The following is a 22,134-nucleotide window of genomic DNA, read 5'->3' on the forward strand; positions in this document are numbered from 1 at the left end:
GAGGGTGCAGTAGTGGAGGGGCTGGGAACGGTGGTGATGAGAGGGGGCGGTAGAGGAGAGGACGGTAGTGGAGGGGACGGTAGTGGTGGGTGCAGTAGTGGAGGGGCTGGGAACGGTGGTGATGAGAGGGGGCGGTAGAGGAGGGGGAGAGTAGAGAGGGGGTGGTAGAGGAGGGACGTGGAGGGGGCGGTAGAGGAGGGTGCAGTAGTGGAGGGGCTGGGAACGGTGGTGATGAGAGGGGGCGGTAGAGGAGGGGGAGAGTAGAGGAGGGGTGGTAGAGGAGGGACGTGGAGGGGGCGGTAGAGGAAGGGGTGGTAGAGGAGGGGGCGGTAGTGGAGGGAAGTGGATGGGGCGGTAGAGGAGGGGGCGGTAGAGGAGGGGCTGGGAACGGTGGTGATGAGAGGGGGTGGTAGACGAGGGGTGGTAGAGAAGGGAAGTGGATGGGGTGGTAGAGGAGGGGGTGGTAGAGGAGGGGGACGGTAGTGGAGGGGCTGGGAACGGTGGTGATGAGAGCGGGCAGTAGAGGAGAGGGCGGTAGTGGAGGAGACGGTAGTGGTGGGGCTGGTAGTGGAGGGGCTGGAAACGCTGGTGATGAGAGGGGGCGGTAGAGGAGAGGACGGTAGTGGAGGGGACGGTAGTGGTGGGTGCAGTAGTGGAGGTGCTGGGAACGGTGGTGATGAGAGGGGGTGGTAGACGAGGGATGGTAGAGGAGGGAAGTGGAGGGGGCTGTAGAAGAGAGGGCAGTAGAGGAGGGTGCTGTAGTGGAGGAGGGGGACGGGGGGGTGACGAGAGGGGGGGCGATGGTGACGTACCATGAGCATGATCTCTCTGTGACCGTGGCTGGAGGCGAGATGCAGTGCTGTGTCGTCTCCCATGTTCGTCGCGTTGATGCGAGCGCCGCGCAGGATGAGCATGTCGACGATGTTCGTGCGTCCCTCCCTCGACGCCCAGTGCAGCGGACTGAAGCCATGGTGGTCTCTGAAAGTCACACAAAGTCATGAATAAAGGTCTGAGAGTCACACAATGTCTGAAACGAAGGTCTGGACGTCAGACAAAGTCTGGAACAACGGTCTGAAAGTCACAGAAAGTCTGGAATAAAGGTCTGAAAGTCACAGAAAGTCTGGAATGAAGCTCTGAAAATAACGCAAACTCATGACTGAAAACATAGTGATGACTGAAAATCAATCAGTCGTGAATAAAGTTGTGGTGGTCTCTGAAAATCACGCAGTTAAAACTGAAGCCCTGTAGATCACACATAATTAAGAGTTAAGCTCTGAAAATCACACACTCAGAAATAAAGCCCTGAAAATGTTGAAAAGTTTGAAATTGTCATGAAAAAGGCATGGTGATGTTTGACCACATTATATTGCCTTTATACACGTTTTAAACACCTTACTTATTGTCACCAAAACAGATAAACTAATGTTGTAAAAACCCATCTTTATTATATTTAATTGTTCTTGTTAGACATTATGTGGTACATATATAATAATATTATCAAGAGCGTATAAAGTAACCCTTCTGTATACGCTCTTGATAATATACATATATTGTTGTTTTAATGTCTTGGATAATTTAATTGCTTTCGCAACGCAGAGTTCAACAGTCATGGACAATGGAGGGAATACCACAGATGAATATTGCTGAGATGTTAGGTATTCATAAAATTATATCTATGTATGAAGACAGGCACTAAGACATTGAAGCCACTTCTCCACAGCGATAACATTAACTTGCCATCGTTTGGCAACTACAAGTTCATTTTTTTAAAAGATACGAAATGAAAGAGTACCCAGAAAAGGCTCTAGTGTACTTGATGGGGCACAGCACCACTTTAGACACCAGCCGGGGTCAGATTTATCATTGCTTCTCAGCCCTATCTAATCGTAAAGCAGGCCCTGTGTTCTCGTACGTAGAAATATCAACCAGCTTATACCCAACGTTCAGTCGTTCGTAGGTAAGATCCTTGTATTCCTGGTCACTCATTCCCTTCCAGGAGTTGTAGCGCATGTATGCACGCCGCTTTTGCCAGGTCGCACCATCGCGTTCCAGGTTGTCGCCAATACTGGACAACGACTCAACACTAGCCTTCCTGCCCTGCTCCTACTTTTCGAAAATGCACGAACGCGATTAATCAATGAGTTTAGGCTATGTTGCTCTAACATATCATAAAATGGTAATCGTAACTGTAACTATTGCTTACTTCGGATGATATTCTATATAGGAGTATCCCCAAATGATAATAAATTATCAGTAATCATTCAAAGCAAATTCAATTACCGCTACCACAAATCCTACACGCAAATTAATACAATAGCATTTAACCACCACCCGAATGCACGCGGGCATGCTACAAAAATCAATAAGATATGTGCTTTTTAATTTAATTTACATTCATTCACGCAACAGTGCCCACAAAGAATAACTCATTTTCGAAATGTTAATCAGTTGGACTTGAATGCAATCGCTCCCCGGGGGGTCACGCACTGCCTCTGCCGACCGTACTTCACCATCAATCACACACAAGTCTGCTGCTACACCCCCCAAAACACCCCCTCCCTGCCTGTGTCATATACATATATATAATATGTATATATATATATCAAACGCAATAGCAACCACGCGTCATTAAACTTCAATTGATCAAGACCAGATTCGTCTCGTCATATTGATCTCGACAGATTTTGCCGCTGATTTCAACTAAATTCAAATGAATATGGATTCCAGCGATTGCTTGCCTCTGCGTCCACGGAACGGGCGACGCCCACCAAAACCCCCTCCTCCTCATCATCATCATCGTCCTCCTCCTGTTCGCGTTCCTCCTCTCCCTCCTCCTCGCCAATGCCCTCAGAGGCAGACACCCGGGATAGCTCCCGGAGGACCGTCTCAGTGAATTCACTCATGCCGCTCCAGCCGCAGGCGACCGGTCGTCTCGTGCGATGGAAGGCAATGCGAACGTCGCAGCCGCGCGCGCGCGGTCGATCTTGCTACGTTCTATCTGACCAGCCGTTCGCCTCTCACGATACGCGCACTACGATAGTATCAAGTATCGATAGTATCCGAATGCAGATTCCGACACCGCAGAGCTGAAGCCACCTTCAGGTTAATTCAGGTCATCTCGCGGTGACCGCTAAGTTACGAGTGCTCCGTTCTTGACCAATACACTGCTCGCCTCGTGAATCCAATGGCGGCAAATGCGTAATAAATGTACGAAGGAAACTTAGGGAGGCGGGTGATTACGCGTAGGTGTCTAAGAGGAAGCGCGCTTACCCTGTGTACTCTACGCCCTCGCTTCCTATTTTCCGTAAACTATGTACAGTAGTGATCCGTCACTATACACAGGGTACAGGATGTCTCCTACACCAGTCCCTCTTCCTCTACATCTCTGTACACACGATTTTACATTAAACGAGCGAATCATTCGACAAAATCTGCATTAGAGGCGAAGAATTTGATATTTTTATTAAATGGCAACATTGATTCTTAGAGTACGATTTACAATAGTGAGTGTTTTTAGCTGACACAGCAGCCAAATATACGCAAGCACGCATGTACCCAAGTACGCTTACCAAATACACAGGTCAAAAAGTGCTTAGTATTAGTAATGACTGCCAGAACAGATGCAGGTTAGAGACTACTGCACTACGTGCTTTCGTGCACGACCAAAAAATCTGCACCCGGTGGAACGACCCTGCTCCAAATAACGAAAAGGTAAGCACTCTATGATATGGTCGCATGACTCACAGTTAGTTCTGTACCGTGGCCAAACGCAAATTAATCCATTTTGCTAGAGATTTCTAGGGGGCAGATGGTAGGCTACTCGAGTTGATCCCAGAGAGCTTTGTTGCCGTGTATAAGCAGTCGATACGTCAAGAGCCACTTGACCTACATTTTCGCAGCGACACATGATGCTGGGTTAATGCAGGCGACGGGCAGTATGGTGACGTTTCCCCTACGAACCCAGTATTCATGATATGAGCGGGGTGGGGGGAGTAATCATTACGCACAACTATCTGTTTCTTCGTTCGTCATTCTTGACCTAATACGCATGCAATGTAATCAATTACACGTACTTTTCATTACGCTAGCTCTAGTACTATAGCCCGCGTTCAGTAACTGCCGCAGTTACTGAACGCGGGCTATAGTACTAGAGCTATCATTACGCCTACTTGTTCTGCGCTAGAGATTCGGCAAGTCGCACACGAACTTGACGTGTGTATGTGTGCATGTACATATTATCAGGAGTAAATAATAGAAGATCTTCTATTATCTACTCCTGATATTATGCGTGCACGCTATTTTCTGCTGTTTTTAGCCTGGCATATGTTAGCGCTGTACAGTTACATGTAGCAGTCAAAGGGAGATCGTCAAGAGTTAAACGCAGTCACGGGGAAAGAAAATAAGGTTTAATAGAGGGAGTCCAGTAGTACAAAAAGAGGAAGCCCGGAACAAAATAACGGAGTCCGCACCACACCACGACACAAGTCGCAGTAACCGCCCGAATGACATCAATTGAAGATGAGAAGATCAGCAGCAGAATATCATTTAAAAGCAGTAAAGACCAGTACTTATCCTTAGTGATAGGAATCGGCTTGAATTTCATAATCGATTATCGGTTTCCCTTAACCGATCGATAATCGATTATAATCGGATAATCGGTTAATAATAGCATAGATTTAATTTAATCTTACTTTGTATATACAATTATACATAGCATCCAATATTATCATGTTTTATGATCATGTATTAACTCTGTGAAGGTTGCTGTATGTATATCAATGTCTGTTCCTATATTAATATTCAGTATTTAATCAATTTAAAAAGAAATGGTTTAAATGCCTTTATTAAAACATTAAAAGTTTTAAACAAACATGATCAAGACTTGTTCTTTATTATAGTAAGTTAGTTGTTTGTGTTCTAATATTGTAGGCTGTGTAGCCGAGTTAATGTCCTGCCAATGGAATATCCTCTCCAACACAATGTAACAAACAATACGGAGAGTAGAATCTCATCTACGGATAACATCTGTGGGACAGTGTCAAACCAAAACAAAGACACTGTCCAATTTGTCCATGTCTATAAGTACACTAGTACCGCTCTGCAATCAGACAGGACCTATGTTAACAGTGATTCATGAAGGTGTCCTCTGGACTACACACTGATGCACTTAGACTTCGCTACCAATACATGTCCATGTTTGCGTTTTTTTGTTTTTTTTTGGTATTTTTGATAATCGATTATTTGTTTTCATAATCGATTATCGAATTTGAGACTATAATCGATCGATTTTCGATTATAATCGATCATCGGGACATCACTACTTATCCTGTTATAAGTTGTAAAATAAAGTTATAAGTTATAGTTATATATGTGTTTTTAAGGTTTCTGGCTATTTATAACAGGTTAATTCACACGGTCTTCGGCTGATGACAAATCAGGGAGTCTAAACAGGTAAAACAGGAAGCATATTATTAGACTCCAGACGTTTCTAACCCTGTAGACAACAACGAAGAAGTATAGCAGAGTATAGCTCTAGTACTATAGCCCGCGGATAGCTGCCGCAGCTATCCGCGGGCTATAGTACTAGAGCTAAGCAGAGTACTATGGTAACATCGACAGTCATGAGCATTTTTGCGACAGTGATGTACTATGACCCTGTCTCGCAACAGGGTGCAAAATTAACGGGAGTCCGGAGTCAAATGAAATACTCCCCGATTTACTGTCGGGCTCCCTGATTTGACATATATATATATATATCAGGATCTACTCCTGATATATATGCAGGAGTCCGTGTGACTCCCTAAAAATTTTTCCATACTAACTAGTTCGTTCAGGAGAACGGCCTCGCGGAATTATCGTATTTTTTCAGCTAATGTCCAAAGAAAATTTGGGAGACGTGCAACTGCATAAATCTTTAAAAAAAACACATGTATGCGTTAAATTGTTGATATCTTTTATTTTGAACCGCAGACTCCGGACTCCCTCATTTTGCTGCGGACTCCCTCTTTTTGAGGGTAGGGAGTCCGTTAGACTCCCGTGTTCAAAAGTTAATTTCTACCCCTGAACAATATTATTAATAACAATAATATTAACAACATTGATGTGCGCATTGCCAACAGCATACATATTATATATACATATCCCTGAGGTCTGAAATATTAGTTTGCCATGTTGCTCGCGCAGCATCAGTGGTACTGCTACTACGGCAGCTGGCCCATCCATCCATCCTCCATCATGTTCGCGTACAGCGAGCGCACCACGCCGCCGCTGCCGACAGCTTGGGAAGGTCTGGCATCTTAGCGCCCTGCTGCAGCAGGCTTCCTCTCCCTGGTAAGCTGTCAGCAAACAAGCACTGCTGGTGCGCTTGGCGGGGGAGGGGGCCACCACTGAGTACGAGTAACAGATGACACAGCCACCCTCATTACCCCACACGCAACTACTTATCCCGGCACCCTCTCACTACACACACGCTCGCGCGCGCGCGCGCTCTCTCTCTCTCTCTCTCTCTCTCTCTCTCTCTCTCTCTCTCTCTCTCCTCTCTCTCTCTCTCTCTCTCTCTCTCCATCTCTCTCTTCGTGATATATCTTCTCTCTCTCTCTCTCTCTCTCTCCTCGTCTCTCTCTCTTCTCTCTCGCTCTCTCTCTCTCTCTCTCTCTCTCTCTCTCTCTTCACTCCATCCTCTCTTCTCGCGCTCAGCCGCTACTTCTCGTATACCACAGAACATAGCGAAATTCGTCCAAACTAGTTTTATCGCCGACAATTTTTTAGTACGTACATCAGCTCTGTGCATTTTTAGTGCAAGAAATAAATATAAAAAAATTTCTTTTACCACCCATGTTACAACTTAGACTAACTTGATGGGTACCTACTGCAGTGGATTACAGCATGGCCACTCCTACTCACATTACGCCAATTATTACTCAATTTATAATTGGCTACAGGTTTCTGGCATCATTTAATTTTAGTCAATCGAGGTAGGCAATGCGTAATTGCTTTCATTCGAAGTGTGCCATTAACTGTTTCGCTGCCATTAATCGCATCAGTCGGCACATTCGTCTCAACATCGCCACCTTCATTCATCATGTAGTGAGTATACAAAATTACGTCCTCCAATGCTGGCCGCTTTTTTACAACCCTCTAACAATCCAGCTAGGATTGCAAAACGCTTCACCAATACCAGCTTCCTTATAAGCGCCCCCATCGATCAAGTAGCATGCCAAACCTCTCTACTGCTGAACTGTCCTACTCTAAACCTGTATGATACAGGCGGATGTCCGGTCCGCTTCACTACACCTTCACCGGCCTGAGCCCCTGCTTCGTCAGACCGCTATCGCGAAACAAGAAATGATTGCCCAATCAGAGAGCTGTAACGGGCCCAATCAAAGCCCAGCGAGTCAGGCTTTTGCCGACGTCATTTCTCCAGTTATTCAAGTTGCCTGATCGATAACGAGGCTCGCCGAAACCCAGGGTTGAGGCCTCGTCGTACAGGCGTGATAGATAGTGTAGTGAAGCGCGAACATACCGCCTGTATAATACAGGTTAGTCCTACTCTAGAACCTCGCAATGGTTTCTTAAGCTGAAGTGATGTACGTCAGGCGGTGGCATGATCAACGAGCCTGCTGTTCTACACAATCATATGCCTGGTAAATTAACTGCTCGCGCGTGTCGTGTTTTAGCCCATTGTATACCATTCATTCTGAGACGTCAATTATTGCAGTTTTTTATAGATCCAAAGGATGGAACCGTGAAACATCAACGAAAAAAAAAAAATTAACAACAAATTTATTTTTTTTTAATTCATGAAATATCTGTTAAGATCGACTTGCTACCTGATGTTTACCGCTGTCTGCAGCGGCACAACACTGCGGTTTACGTACGCACCAACAGTTTTCACGGCAATTAACGGGCGTGTGGCTTGTGGCCAGTGGCTTGTGTAGACACCAGCCCGCGTGCGTTGTCTTGCCAAACGCTGACGTCACACTTCGGTACTCTATAGCTTGTACCGCAACCCCCCCCCCCAACGCTGTATCTTCCAATTATCTATCGCGTAATTATTATTATTAATATAAATTTATCTTCCAATAAACACCCTACGACAGTGGTTCTTAACCTTTTTTGAGTCATGGACCCCTTTGAGAATCTGGTCAAAGCTAGGACCCCTCCACAGAAAAATGCACAGAAGCACATAAACACAAAATTTTTATGCGTATGGTTCACGGACCCCCTGAAGCCCATCCACGGACCCCTTGGAAGTTGGACCACAGGTTAAGAACCCCTGCCCTACGATGTAGCTAGTACATGTCAAACCTCCACCAATGCTGTGTTCATAAATACAACCCCAATGGCAATTTTATGGACTTTGTTTTCCTCAACAATTCCTGCATTATTTGATAAAGCTAGTGAGCTCTCCTTCCCCCTACTCTTCTCCCACACGATGTGAGCTTCCAGAAAGATAGATATGTGTGTATCCTCATTGTCACGCAGCAATATTGATCGATCGCAATTAACTGCAAAATATCCCAAAATACTGCTGTAGAAAGCAGCAGGTCCGAGGACAAATCCTCTATGAAATCAGAATCTCAACACATGTATATAACATACTGCATGTCTTGTATTGAAACAGCACATATACAGGTGAACCAGGTGATAGGAATTAGATCTGTTCAGTTCAAAATTTTATTTTCGTCCTAGAACATGTATTTAGGATTCAGAAAATCAACTCATTCTAGGATTTATTTACCAATTTGTTTACATACGTTCGCATCGCCTCGCCCAAGCACATAGCCAGGTACTTGTTGTATATTTGTTTATTTGATCAGAATTTACCACCGGTCATCCATAAATCGCCAATAGGTGCAGAAAGTGGGAGTTTGCATCCACGCGCTGCATGGGTAAGATTTGGATTGCCCGCTACAAGGGACTGCAGCTGCTTGTGGCAGCCATGTGGACCGTTCCTAAATTCGACAGGTTCATGATTACTTGCAGCTTGCGAAAATCATCGAAGTACAGCACAGGCCTTGCTGTGGGCCACATCTAGTGCAACTAAGGCGGTCTCTGGCTGTACACTACTTACTTACTATACACTGCATGGCAGCAACTGCATCTGTCAAGTGAAAAACCAATCGCAGTTGGCATGTGGCCTACATGTGTGCTAATATACAATGTAAAATGTATTGTGGCTTACACTGCCCTTCCCCACCCCTCAGGCTAAAAGTAACACCCCACGGTCCCACCCCACCCATGATCACTGCTAGCTAGCCATACAGCACGACTTGCACAAATAGGAGGGCTTGGATCTGCACACTGCATTCATGTACAGTTTGAAGAGTAAATAATCATTACAGAATTGTGTTAAACACAAATATACACAGCAGACACACGCTATCGAGACACCGATTTGCGGTAGGCCTACATGGAGTACTCCGTGAAACTAGATGTTTTCTGGAGCAGTACTATCAATATATGACACTCACAAGGTTACTCTCACACATATAATGATATATTGCCCATGTAATTTGAGTACACCCACTTTAGGATCCTTGGGCCAATATTAATACTATTACCAGTATTAGTATTACTGATACTAGATGATACTAGTTGCAGTTACGCAGTTTTTATTATGTTTAATCAATATCTTTTATTCTTGTTTGATATCGGTGCAAAAGCTCTTAGCTTATGTTACAATGTTCATGATATACCGATGAAAATAAATTTTACTTGAACTTGAACTTGAAAATTTTTTTTTTTACTTGATAACAAATAATGACATTTATTAATGTACACACAGTGAAGTTATATAACACGTACATTCTTAGCTAGAATCTAAACTACGGTACTGCTGAATGGTTATCAGTAAGGTATACAAATTATCAGTACCTAATCTAATCTAAGCTTACCCTAATATTAACAGGTAATCTATGGTGTTAGTTGCGTATTTAAAATATTGGGTTCTGTTGAGTAAGTGCAACACACATCGTCCAAACTTACCCTTGATTCAGGTCGTTTTCCGGGTTGTCTAACCAAACACGCACATGAAACGCGTTGCCTTCTCGGCAAAGTGAAAAAATATCTTCCATCGTTCGCTCTCTCGCTCTCAAGTCAGTAGATTTGTGATCACATAAAATGTACACGCAATATTTAATCTTGTAAAATACACAACTCTTTCGTGAACATCACAACCACTATCATCGCTCGCGGCTCCTGGTCGCATGCGGCTTGACTAGGTTACACACGACTTGCATTACGATAAATGAGCCAGTATTCAAAGGTCTTTCATCTGCCCAAGTTACAGCACTGTGCCTAGACGATCCGCTTTGAGTAACATGTAAATCACAACACTAATACATTTCCGATGCTTAATCTGTACCTTAAGTACAAATTATTGTAGCAATAAACATACAATAACACTAACACTACAACACCGACACCACCAAACCTAAAATGCGATACCCGTCTCTATTCTCTAATTGGAGCACGTAGGGTCACGCGGTACATACAACTGATTTTCTATTAGCGGATGCAAACCCTTCTCGCGCTTGGCGCTGCCGTATCAACAACATGGCAGCGCCCACGTTGAAGCACGGTCACTAACTTCACGCGTTTATTCTTAAAACTCGTTTTCTGTATATCTTAAAGTCTACAAATGTTTGAACAGGGTGACTGGGAAGGTGGTGACGCGGTTACTAAAAACCTCCAAAAGAATTTGTTTACGCAGGTCTGTTAGTTGTTGGCAATGGCACGGGCATATCTCGGACACATGTCTGCAAGTTAGATACAATAATATTCAATAATGTAACCCAAACCCAGGATAGGGTTACAACGCGTCGCTATGGTTTTCTGTAGAGGAAATTCAGGGAACCCTTGAGTGAATCACTCAGGGTGGTTTGTTGGTGCGTTTTCAGAGACTAGAACTTCCTAACTGGATTTATTCTCAACACGAACCTTTCTCCGCTATCTTGGAACTTACTAATAGTAGCAATACTATGAGTCTATGTATCACAATACTCTGTATTAAACTAATATAACCTGTTACAAAAATTCGAAGTGACGAGCGGCGAATATACTGAGCGCCATTTCTGTTGACCTGTGACGTACTTCGGTTTGAAGAGCGGATTCACCGACCAATCGGAGGGCGCTGCGTTTGCCGATTGCTATATGCGCATTGGGAATGCGTACGTCACAGGTCAACAGAAATGGCGCTTGAAATATCCGCCGTTCGTCACTTCAAATTTTTGTAACAGGTTATATTAGTTTAATACAAAGTATTATGATACATAGTAAGTTCCAAGATAGCGGAGAAAGGTTCGTGTTAAGAATAAACCTAGTTTGGAAGTTCTAGTCTCTGAAAACGCACCAGCAAACCGCCCCGAGTGATTCACTCAGGGGTTCTCTGAATTTCCTCCACAGAAAACCATAGCGACGCGTTGTAACCCTATCCTGGGTTTGAGTTACATTATTGTATCTAGTCTGCAAGTGTGTGTAAACTCACAGCCACAGGCACTTGGAGCGTTTCAATAAAATATAATGCTTAACAAATACGAAATCTATTTACCACCAGTCTTAATGTTTCTATACTCTCTTTCACCTATTATTGCCAACAATTTCCTGTAAATGCCGTCCAAATGCTCATCTACAACAAACACTGGCTGCCGCCCAAGCGCCATTGCTGCCGCTGCACACTGACACTTAAATATATAGCAGGTAGGAAAGCATGCTGCCGAAATTCGCTCGACGCTCGCTTGATTTCACGCGAATACAACACAAATATTCAACCGTTCTACTCCATCTTTGTTTCTATTTCAAGAACTGTGTTTACTTGTTATAAAAACATACTGTCTGTGTTCGTAACCGAGCTGTGTCACACGAAATCACACAAAGACTGACGAAATTCTTGCATTCTCTCCTGTTGTGCAGTTCATGTAAATGGCTGCAAGTACAGGGCTATAGTAGACTGGTACTCACTCCCACCTCGATTACTCGATGGGACCCATCGGGGGGGGGGGACCCATCGAGTAACTAAGCCGAGAGGTGGGAGCGAGTACCAGTCTAAGGGCTATAGGCGGCACACTGCATTTTGGGAAACTACCACGCTGCTTTCCAACTCCCGTACGAGCCTCGCCAGTGGAGCATTGCAAACATAGATCCAAAAACGTTGCAGCGTTGCGGCGCAAGAATGAGGTCACGAAGAGCGCCGGTGGGTGTTTCCTGATTCTGACAGACATTTACATAAACTGTGCAACAGGAGCGAACGCGAGAATTTCGTCAGTCTTTGTGTGATTTTGCGTGACACAGCTCGGTTACGAACACAGACAGTATGTTTTTATAACAATTAAACACTGTTCTTGAAATAGAAACAAAGATGGAGTAGAATGGTTGAATATTTGTGTTGTATTCGTGTGAAATCAAGCGAGTGTCGAGTGAATTTTGGCAGCACGCTTTCCTGTCTGCTATATATTTAAGTGTCAGTGTGCAGCGGCAGCAATGGCGCTTGGCAGCAGCCAGTATTTGTTGTAGATGAGCATTTGGACGGCATTTACAGGAAATTGTCGGCAATAATAGGTGAAAGAGAGTATAGAAACATTGGTAGTAAATAGATTTCGTATTTATTTAGCATTATATTTTATTGAAATGCTTCAAGTGCCTGTGTGTAAACTGGCAGAAATACACAAACCACTGTGTAGAATGTAGGCTTATTAAATTGCCAAACGATACTATTCTGAACTGCAAATTAAATGCACTTTAAATGTTATGCAATTTGCATTTTCATAGGATATATTAGATGAGATAATGTAGTCCTTGACAGGTGTAGAAATTAACTTTTGAACACGGGAGTCCAATTAATGGACTCTCTACCCTCCAAAAGAGGGAGTCCGCAACAAAATGACGGAGTCTGCAGTCTGAAGTTCAAAATTAAAGATATTAACAATAATGCATACATGTGCTTATTTTGAAGATTCATGCGGTTGCATGTCTGCCATATTTTCTTTGGACATTAGCTAAAAAAATATGGTAATTCCGTGAGTCCGTGCTCTGGAACGAACTAGTTAGTATGGCAGAATTTTTTGGGAGTCACACGGACTTCTGCATGTGTCAAATCAGGGAGGCCGACAGTAAAGCAAGGAGTATTTTACTTCGGACTCCCGTTAATTTCGCGCCCTGCATTGACAATGTTTAGTGTGATTGGCATTTATGTTAACAACAATACCGTCTAATTTTGAATTTACGTCTTGTATCACAAATCATAGATTTACCATAGTGATTAATTTTGTGCACTACGCAACAGTGAGGTATAGCCGTATAGAATCATGTCATGCACCTGTGAAGAAGATATACATTATTGTATCATCTAATGATCTGCGAGCCAGTATCATAACTGGTATTAACATTGTATTGATATATTACATTTATTTGAACATTGTTGATACCATTTTATTCTGCAATGTAGTTTATGTTCTTCCCTGTTACTTTTCCAGAAGGATGATCTTAAAGCCACTGTGGTAGCAACTAGCAGAACGAGGAGCAAGAGGAAGAAAAAGAAGAAGCCTGCAAGCACGGATATTTCAGAAGAGGCTGCTGCAAAGAAACGCGAGAAGATGAAGATACGGAAAGCTAGAGCTAAGGAGAGGAAAACTGCGGCAGCAAATGATGTGCTGGTTTCCTCTAGCTCAGCACCACATCCTCTTCAAATAAATACAGATTTAATACCAGCTTCTTCCATTACGAAGCGCCTTAAAATGAAGAAGCTCTCTAAGCAGATGCCAAAACCAGATATGCCAGAAACTAAGAAAGCGGAAGGTGGGTTGATGCCAAATAAAACCCCAAACAAAAGAAACAAATATGCAGACTTAATCGACCATAGTCGAAGTCAACCCGGTCCTTCTAAAACTGCAAAAAGAAAAAGGCCCAGTCTTAGCGAGCCAAATCCTGTCGTAGTATCTGAGAAGTGTGCGAAGCTCCTCACAAAGACCACCACCGCTGAAGGTGATCATCCTGCAACAATTGAACATCCCGTTCATGACCCACTCGTGTTAAATAAGAAGAGGGTTAGAACGAGGAAGCGGTTCAGGCCAGAAAAGTCAGTAGCAAAAGCGAGGAGTGGAACTGCAGATTTGCCACAGTGCAAAAAGAAACTGAAGAAAAAATCGATTGATGACAAGTCCACATCAAAGTCTGAAACCAAATCTAGCACAGCCGCAGTTAAGCTGAAATCTGACCAGAACAAATCACAGGAAAAACGGGAATCTATCAAAGGTTCACGTTCGACTTCAAATGTTTGCGTACCAGACTCACAGAAGAGCAAGTCAGAAGTACTGCGTGAAAAAATGGTTAACCGGCTAAATTCGGCAAGGTATAAAAGTTGAATAGCAGTGAAGTTTTATTCATCAGCATGAGTAATGATTTACAGTGTTGGTCAAAGTGGTTGTAGGCACGACTCGCGTGTTTCCTTGCCGAATGCTGTCTCATGAGTTTAGTTGACTCTTAATAAATGCGAACGCTGTGCATGTTCGTCGCATCAGGAGTACGGCAATACTAGGTCTTACGTTATTCCTGTTACTATATTTCTATTCTGTACCGATTATATTTTTGTGTTTCTTTTGCTATAGATTTCGTTACATCAATGAACAGCTGTACACGATGCCAAGCCACGATGCTGTAGCCATGTTCCGCGAAGATCCCGAAGCTTTTATGATTTACCATCAGGGATTCTCTGGACAGGTTTCACACTGGCCAGAAAACCCACTTGACAGGATTATCGAAGATGTAAAGAAAAAGTAAGCAATCTATTTATCTGCTGCTGCTGCTGCTATCACGTGGTCGTGATTGGTCGAGACTGGTGCATTATATTATATACAGTGATCAAATGTGTAAAACATTGTGGCACTGCCTTCTGTCTAAGGAGCAAATAGGTATCTCACTGCAGCCATCGTCTAAAGGGTCAGAGGCCTTGACACAGGATAGGTCACAGATACCTAACAGTAGTTCTACAATTATATGAAATTCTTTCTGCCAGAGACAAGAGTAGAGCAGCCGACAATAGATACCTTGTCATGAAATTACCTCTGCATGTGAATGGGTAAACGTGATGTCATGATGTGTGACCATATTTTTTTCATACTATTATCCATATATACTACAGGCCATCAAAGGTTATAGCTGACTTTGGATGTGGCGATGCGAAATTAGCTCGCTCTGTTCCCAACACTGTGCACTCTTTTGACCTTGTGGCCCTCAATGATCATGTAACAGCCTGTGACATGTCCAAGGTAAGGTTATGATTTATTTGAAAGAATTATGATTTTAGAACTCAATGCACCACTTGCTTGTTTTAATAAATTTTGTAGTGGTTTATTACTCTCTTTTGAGTGTAAGGTTTACATTGTATCTTGCAATCTGTGTTGGTAGATTGTAGTACTGCCAGTTATTACAGCTATCCAGCTATATTGCCATAAAATCAGGAGTGTATCAATACATTGATACAATTGATACACTCCTGATAAAATGTGTAAAATGTCATGAATATTGAATGTCATGAAAAGTTCAAAGAGTTGATCCAAGCTCAGCACCGAAAGTATGGGTTATATATTTTATCACAATTTTAAGATTTTTATCTTGAGCAAGGTTTTTAATCATGTTACCCACAATTTTGTGTAAAGGTCCCACTGCAAGATGGCAGCGTTGACATCGCAATCTTCTGCCTCTCCCTCATGGGCTCGAATCTTGCTGACTACATTAATGAGGCTTGGAGGGTCCTAATGGTTAGGTGAGTACTGCTGATGCTTACTACGGGACATAACAAATCTTTATCAATACAGATATCCAGCTAGCTACTATTTAGTCTCGTGTTATGGATATTGTTTGAATCTAACAGCAGAAAATGTGACCCTAGTGAGATTTATTGGGGATTTTATCAACCTGGGGCCTATTGTCACATAGAAAAATAGCCTTAACATTAGCCGTAACTTTACGATGTTTCTGAAAATGGGCCCTTAGGTTTACTATAAAGTATGAGATACTGTAACCGTAAAGAACTCATAGATGTGTAATTAAATTAGAAATACAAAAATCGGATATGTCATAAACCTAGTTTTATTGGTTATCTTTTAAAATGTTAATAATCAAGGTGACAATTGAAAATTGCAAAAGAATATTCGCTGAGCATTTTTGCTTGTGATATTGCTGGATTAATTTTGGCCTATAATTATAAAAATTTCCATTTGCAGAGGTATTCTGAAAGTAGTTGAAGTAGAAAGCAGATTTGAAGACATCGATTCATTCACCACATCTGTCAAGAAACTGGGATTTAAACTCAAGTTTAAAGTAAGATAATTAAATTAGTGAAGAATTATATGTGGCTGTGTATATTATAGTGGCATTTACTAATGAATGCAACAAATGATTTTACATCAAAATAGAACGCTACATTATTTCTTAATGTATAATGACTTTGTATCACGTACTAACTCATAGTAACATAATGATCATACTAAGTTGTATTTTGTGTGTGTATGTTTCTAGGTGAGTATCAACAAGATGTTCGTGATGATGGAATTCAAAAAAGTAGAAGCAAAGTCAAAAAAATGCCCCAGTCTCTCTCTGAAGCCATGTATTTATAAGAAACGGTGATAAAAGATGTGTATACTATGAAGAGTGTGGTTTTAATTTCTGCAATTTTGTTTGCAATTTGAAATGTGGGACTCTGTGACACATATTTCACTCTGTTTTATATATCAGGGGACAGTGTAGCAAACTTGATATTTGGATCAATGGACTATATGTTGTGATACATATAGATCTGTATTGACCTAAATCTATGCTGAATCCAACATTATAAATGATGTTGCACTGAAATGTACACAAATGCTGTACTGTTTATCGGATGTATAAAGAAATGCATCTCTGCTGTCATATTTCCAAGCAAACGAGAGTGAAAAATAAAATCCACTCGTTTACATAGGATAACTATTTGAAATGATTTATTCCGATGTTTGCTATTAACTACATATCCTCCTAATTTTATATGCCGCATTTATAGCAATAATTAAATGTCTTCCATCACTGCAACTACAATGTTACATTGAACGAATAAGAATACACTGTGTTGGTACAATATAAATAAGTCATAGAAAATGTACACAGCTGACAATTTTATACAAAATAAATTGCTTCAGAATTGACGCAATCCAGATCGCACACGCATCTGTTCAAGGACATGTCACTCTAAACGGTCACCACTCGACTTCAGTGTTCTCTCACACTCACAGTATATTGGCTTTCTATAAACATTCGCGACTCTGTACTTGAGAAATAATCTGTACAACCATGTCATGCGCAAAAAAACAAAATATCATTAAGGGTTTTACATTCACCTACTCGCTACTAGTGTCTGCACCACAGATTTTAAAAACCACGTTTAATAACTATTATCAGGGGTTAATAATGACAAATTTGTCATTATTAACCCCTGCTATTATGTATAGAGGTTATTCCCAATTTACTTGTGGAATGCCTTGTTTTGGAACTATTTTGGAACGATTTTAACTAAATTAAGACTGATGTTTAATTTACTCCACTACTAAATTGAAGTAATAAGGATATTCAAGTGTGTAATTCCGTGGTGTAATTAACCCTACGTGGCTTATTGGATGACACTATAAACCAATGTGCACATATATAATTATATACATAAGTTAATGGTAATACTAGAGCATACATTAAATTTAAATAACATATGACTAAGAACTTCATTAGTAATTAATAAGGAAGTCGACTACTCAGATGCAGATGTCCCATTAAGGATGTAGTCGATAGGTAATCACTTTCCAACACATTTTTGCCACCCGAGGCCGCCACATGCCGCAGAGACAATAAAGTAAATTATGACCTGCAAGTAAACATGAGATCTCAAAAAAACGACTAATCGTAATATAGAACTCTAAAGAAATAAATGTTCTAAGAAATTTATGAATATAATGAATGTTGACTGAAGTTTTACATAACTTGACAAGTCTTACAAACCCTGATTAGTGGAAATTGAATCGAATTAGGTCAGCTCGAAGGTTTTTGGAATCATGCAAACCAGGACACACGTCGTTCAATAGTAAAATATGCTGACCACATGATAACAATTATCGAAATATACTTACGATGATAACAATGCCGATAATTATAGTCAGCTTTGCATTTTTCAAGAACATAGAGTGAGCCAAACTCCTGCTTGTCTTTTTGAATGTCACCGACTGAAACAGATTAGACAGACATCAATTGACCTGCTAGCCATCCTTTAATGAGTTCATGTTTTCCATAACCCAACTTTGACAGAATCATGACAACTGAATTAATGTTATTTTTATAATTATGATTATTTTTTATGGTCTAACAAAAGTATCATGTCCCCACATCGACCCACCCATGGGTAAGATTACTGTAAACAAGGATTTTTAAGGGCATGTTGATGCTAAGCAATGCACGTCTAATTGTTATGCGTATAATAAGCTCGGGTTTACAAAATCCAAGTTCCTACCGAAGCCTCTAGGTTTTCTGTTTTGTCCACCAATAATTCCAGCCTCTCACCTCTCGCCGCAATATTGTCTGTACAGGCAGAGAGAAGTGTCATTCACATGATCAAATCAGCATTTTTAAGCATTGCACAGTGATAGCAGAAAGCAGTGGGTTTATCAACAACAGAAGAGGACATTGGCAACAATAATGAGGAGCAATTAACTGTCTATCTCCAACACCATGTGACATTGGAAAATGATAGTGCAGTGGAAGGCATCTCTATACACAACAATGAAAGACATCTACTTGCAAACAGCGGTACATGAAATCTTCCTACAAGTACAACAGTATAAAAAATCCATCTGGAAACAACAGTACACAACCTGTTTAAAAAAGAGTAGCGTAGAAAATCTCTTGGTGTTCTATACCATAGAACAGCCTTCTTGGAACACCACATGGCTGGCTGCATAGTTTCCCATCACTGGAGAGTCAGAAATGCTTACAGTTAAAATGTTCATTTTATTATGCTACTTGTAACACTTACCAATATTTTTAACCATGATGCCCTTCAATTCATCTAGGTCTGTTTGCACTCTAGACACAGGATCAACTGCCCTGGTATCTGAATAGTACTTCTGCAAAATACAAGTCACAATGGATGGAAACATTTAGCAATTAGATGCATGGTCTATTGCCATATAAGGAATTGCCCTTCAATTGGTTATTCTAGAATAATGCATAAAATTAAATCAACTGCAATGTCGAAGTGAAAAACAGTAGACATCAACTTTAAGATATTATTAAGTTATGCTTCCATAATACCTTTCAATGTCTTCGGTGCTACCAGGATAAGAGACTGCACGAATACACCATTATCATGAATAAATTGTTGTTCACTGTTCGCAGCAAATGGCAGCAAACCACGATATCTTCACACTGATACACTTACCATCTGGCTTGCAAGAACCTTGGAGAATTCCGTGTTGAAGGCGAATGGAAGTGCAGTCTGTGCACGTGGGCCGAACATTGTCTGAAACCTGCTCTTGATCTCTTGCAGGAAGAGGAAAGCTCGTGATCTCTCAAACACCTATAATGAGGGAGTACTTGCTAAAGACACTTCTTATTTCAAGTTGCCTATAATACATTTCAAATATAAACACTACATATTTTTAAATTACGAATTCACTACATTGATACATCAGTAGTCTGTCAACTTATCTCAACGAACAATATTTTTTACACATTCTACATACTGGAACTTTTCGACTGCAGACTCATTTGGAGAGAGTACAATTATATCGTTTTCACACTTACATCATCTGTGATGCACATGTAAATAATCCTGTCTTCACACACATAGTGAAACAGATAGCTGAAATAAAAAATGAAGCTGTTCAAGTAAGTTTTGCTTGCTACATCTATACAGACTTTATCACACTTGAGGGTGCAGACACTATACATGCCTCTTTTCAATAAAAATCACTTCACATGTCTATATCTCTAAATATGACCTATTTCTAAGTGTCACTACAATCTGATCACACATAATTAATCTGGTTTGTTTTTCATTCGTTTTCAGAAAAGTTAGAGGAATCAGAAGAACACAAACATTTTGCATTTGATTTTGACTTCACTTTTTATATTGTCAACTTAAATTGTATCTAGAACAAAGTACTTTACAAAAAAATTTACAGTAAAATAAATATAGTATCTAAACCATATTGGCTAAGATACCCACTCCACAGTACATGCACGCAAGCACACACGCACACACACACACACACCATACTGCTGCTCTGGCTTTGCACCCCCCTTTCCTCCTACTTCACGTGTTCCTGAGGTCAAGCGTCAAACTTCCTGCCACAGTAAGTAGCGCAAAGATGCACTATACGATTACGTACTTTGCATGCGAGTAGGTAAGTTTGCCGTTCTCCGGTGGTATCTTTGCTAGAATCTGTTCTGTGACCTCCGCAAAGTTTCCAGCACAGCCGGCATACTTTGCCAGCACTGCCACTCCTCTTGCGACAACGGAGTACAAAATCGGCATGGCTACAGCCAATCCTTCTGCAATTGAAGAAAATGTACAGGTTGAGCTAGATGCCTAGGTTGGGCTATCAGCTCTCGTCGTGTTTGTAGCGGTTACCTAACCCCTTCTGGATAACGTGAGAAGATAGGCCTAGTTAGACCTAGAGTAACTAAGTCTAATAAACTTTAATGCCGAATAATAAGTGAGGTCACTTCTAGTGTTTGACATCAGTGGTTCTTTTATGTCCACAATACTGGAGGCGGGCACACTATTTGACCTGACGGTCGTGACCAACTAAGCCACGGCAGATTCACACCCCCCCAATGTTGGCAGTCAGTTTTTTACATGTAGAGAAAATTAACTGCTCTGCACAGGTTTTGAACTTACAGCCTTTGAAGTAAATGGTGGACAGGTTGAGCTTGGTTCAAGACCACATGAGACATCGATTATACCGTCATGGCTTCTCCTTTAGTTGATATTACAATTTAAACATAGTCTTGAAGCAGCTGCAACAAGTGTGGAACCATTGATGGCATACCGGAGGGACACAGTCACTATATAAATTATATGATATATATCAGTGTTTCCCTGGTCAAAAAGGTCTGTGAGGTGGTAAAAGTTTTTTATGATGTGTTTGTGCATTTTGAGGTCCTAGCAAAGTGAGCAGTGCAGGTGCTGGCCAAGCTAGGGAGCCAGGAAGCATGCTCCCCCACGAATTTTTTTTTACAAAATTGTGCAATTTGGTACATTCTAAGCTATTCTAAACACATTTGTATGAGACTCATTTTCAAATTGTCAGGTTTCGTCAACGAGGCGGTGTTTTGGACAAATTTCTGTGTGGCGGCTGAGAATTTGAACGAGGCAGGCTGCCTCGCTCATGTCAATGCAGGGGAAACACTGTATATTATCAGGGGTTAATAATGACAAATTTGTCATTATTAACCCCTGATATTATATCGGGTAGAGCTACTTCTATTCTAAGATTTACAGGCAGTTGACCCATCCATCAGAACGTCTGGTCACGGGTCAGGGGCAGAAGATTTAATGTTTTCCTTATTTACTGACATTATTCACTAATTAAAGTACAACTTGAACTACAAGTACAACTAGTACAAGTTAAAACAACGTGTGAGAACCGATGCGCAGCAAACGCAACAACTGCTCAGTTTAGTCAAAGATTGGTACTGAGACGGCTCTGGTCACTTGGCATCAATGGCTCGTGACGGTGTCGGTGACGGTGTACCAAAACATATTTTTTACTCTGTAGTGTAGGTACTCACACAAATAGTCACAGTCACAAGACTACAAAAGCAACAGTCACGACTAACTAAGGCTTGCTATTTGCTAATCATCATAATTCCCTGCAAAACTGCTTAATACTTTATACCTGCTTTGTCTACCGTGTCTTCTCTCTTCTTTACTCTCTTGACTACTGTACTGTGTACACCGCTAATGTTATTAACTTTAATCGTAGTGTTCTAGAAAAATATAAGATAAGGTAAACGGGTTGTTGTCATACTTGCCAGAACACTCACTCCTGCTATTAGACTGGTACCCGGTCCCACCTCTCGGCTTATTTACTCGATGGGTAATCGAGGCCTCGAAGCATC

At 41.5% G+C, this 22,134-nt stretch overlaps 3 protein-coding genes across 6 annotated transcripts in view; 1 reads left to right on the plus strand and 2 right to left on the minus strand.

The window, feature by feature from the left end:
* Nucleotides 1-10,455, minus strand: part of LOC106815804 (integrin-linked protein kinase-like) — a 27,871-nt gene extending 17,416 nt beyond the window's left edge. For both annotated transcript variants that reach the window (XR_001394795.1, XM_014820319.1), the window contains exons 1-2: nt 9,988-10,455; nt 813-978 (exon numbers count right to left, since the gene is read on the minus strand). Coding sequence is in view for 1 of the 2 variants with exons in the window: in XM_014820319.1 (XP_014675805.1) it covers nt 813-978; nt 9,988-10,076 (255 nt within the window). In the remaining variant the exon portion in view is untranslated. The remainder of the gene's footprint in view (nt 1-812; nt 979-9,987) is intronic.
* LOC106815791 (25S rRNA (adenine(645)-N(1))-methyltransferase-like) lies at nt 3,416-16,954 on the plus strand. 2 transcript variants are annotated; one of them, XM_014820301.1, is made up of 7 exons: nt 3,416-3,711; nt 13,473-14,347; nt 14,604-14,771; nt 15,137-15,263; nt 15,654-15,760; nt 16,221-16,317; nt 16,516-16,954. In XM_014820301.1, exons 1-7 carry the CDS (start codon nt 3,550-3,552, stop codon nt 16,621-16,623), a joined length of 1,644 nt encoding a protein of 547 aa, XP_014675787.1. In that variant the 5' UTR covers nt 3,416-3,549; the 3' UTR covers nt 16,624-16,954. The 2 variants fall into 2 exon arrangements, with proteins under 2 accessions (XP_014675787.1, XP_014675793.1); XM_014820307.1 differs by lacking the exon at nt 3,416-3,711 and adding an exon at nt 10,549-10,714.
* LOC106815819 (vesicle-associated membrane protein 7-like) lies at nt 16,946-22,074 on the minus strand. 2 transcript variants are annotated; one of them, XM_014820334.1, is made up of 8 exons: nt 21,912-22,074; nt 20,400-20,562; nt 19,813-19,870; nt 19,448-19,585; nt 19,043-19,133; nt 18,521-18,588; nt 18,144-18,236; nt 16,946-17,881 (listed from the first exon to the last, which is right to left on the minus strand). In XM_014820334.1, exons 2-8 carry the CDS (start codon nt 20,543-20,545, stop codon nt 17,813-17,815), a joined length of 663 nt encoding a protein of 220 aa, XP_014675820.1. In that variant the 5' UTR covers nt 20,546-20,562; nt 21,912-22,074; the 3' UTR covers nt 16,946-17,812. The 2 variants fall into 2 exon arrangements, with proteins under 2 accessions (XP_014675820.1, XP_014675830.1); XM_014820344.1 differs by lacking the exon at nt 18,521-18,588.
* Between the last annotated feature and the right edge of the window lie 60 nt (nt 22,075-22,134).

This window comes from Priapulus caudatus, unplaced genomic scaffold, assembly GCF_000485595.1.
Source record: "Priapulus caudatus unplaced genomic scaffold, Priapulus_caudatus-5.0.1 Scaffold29, whole genome shotgun sequence".
Taxonomy (NCBI): Eukaryota; Metazoa; Priapulida; class Priapulimorpha; order Priapulimorphida; family Priapulidae; genus Priapulus; species Priapulus caudatus.

Bases quoted from the DNA above. Each gene is read 5' to 3' on its own strand.
- LOC106815791 (XM_014820301.1), top strand. From the start codon at position 3,550: ATGTACCCAAGTACGCTTACCAAATACACAGGTCAAAAAGTGCTTAGT. The intron at 14,772-15,136 runs GTAAGCAATCTA...TATATACTACAG, and splicing joins ATCGAAGATGTAAAGAAAAA to GCCATCAAAGGTTATAGCTG. The intron at 15,264-15,653 runs GTAAGGTTATGA...TTTTGTGTAAAG, and splicing joins CAGCCTGTGACATGTCCAAG to GTCCCACTGCAAGATGGCAG.
- LOC106815819 (XM_014820334.1), bottom strand. From the start codon at position 20,545: ATGCCGATTTTGTACTCCGTTGTCGCAAGAGGAGTGGCAGTGCTGGCA. The intron at 19,134-19,447 runs GTAAGTGTATCA...TGTATTTTGCAG, and splicing joins AGGTTCTTGCAAGCCAGATG to AAGTACTATTCAGATACCAG. The intron at 18,237-18,520 runs GTAGGAACTTGG...AATCTGTTTCAG, and splicing joins CAGAAAACCTAGAGGCTTCG to TCGGTGACATTCAAAAAGAC.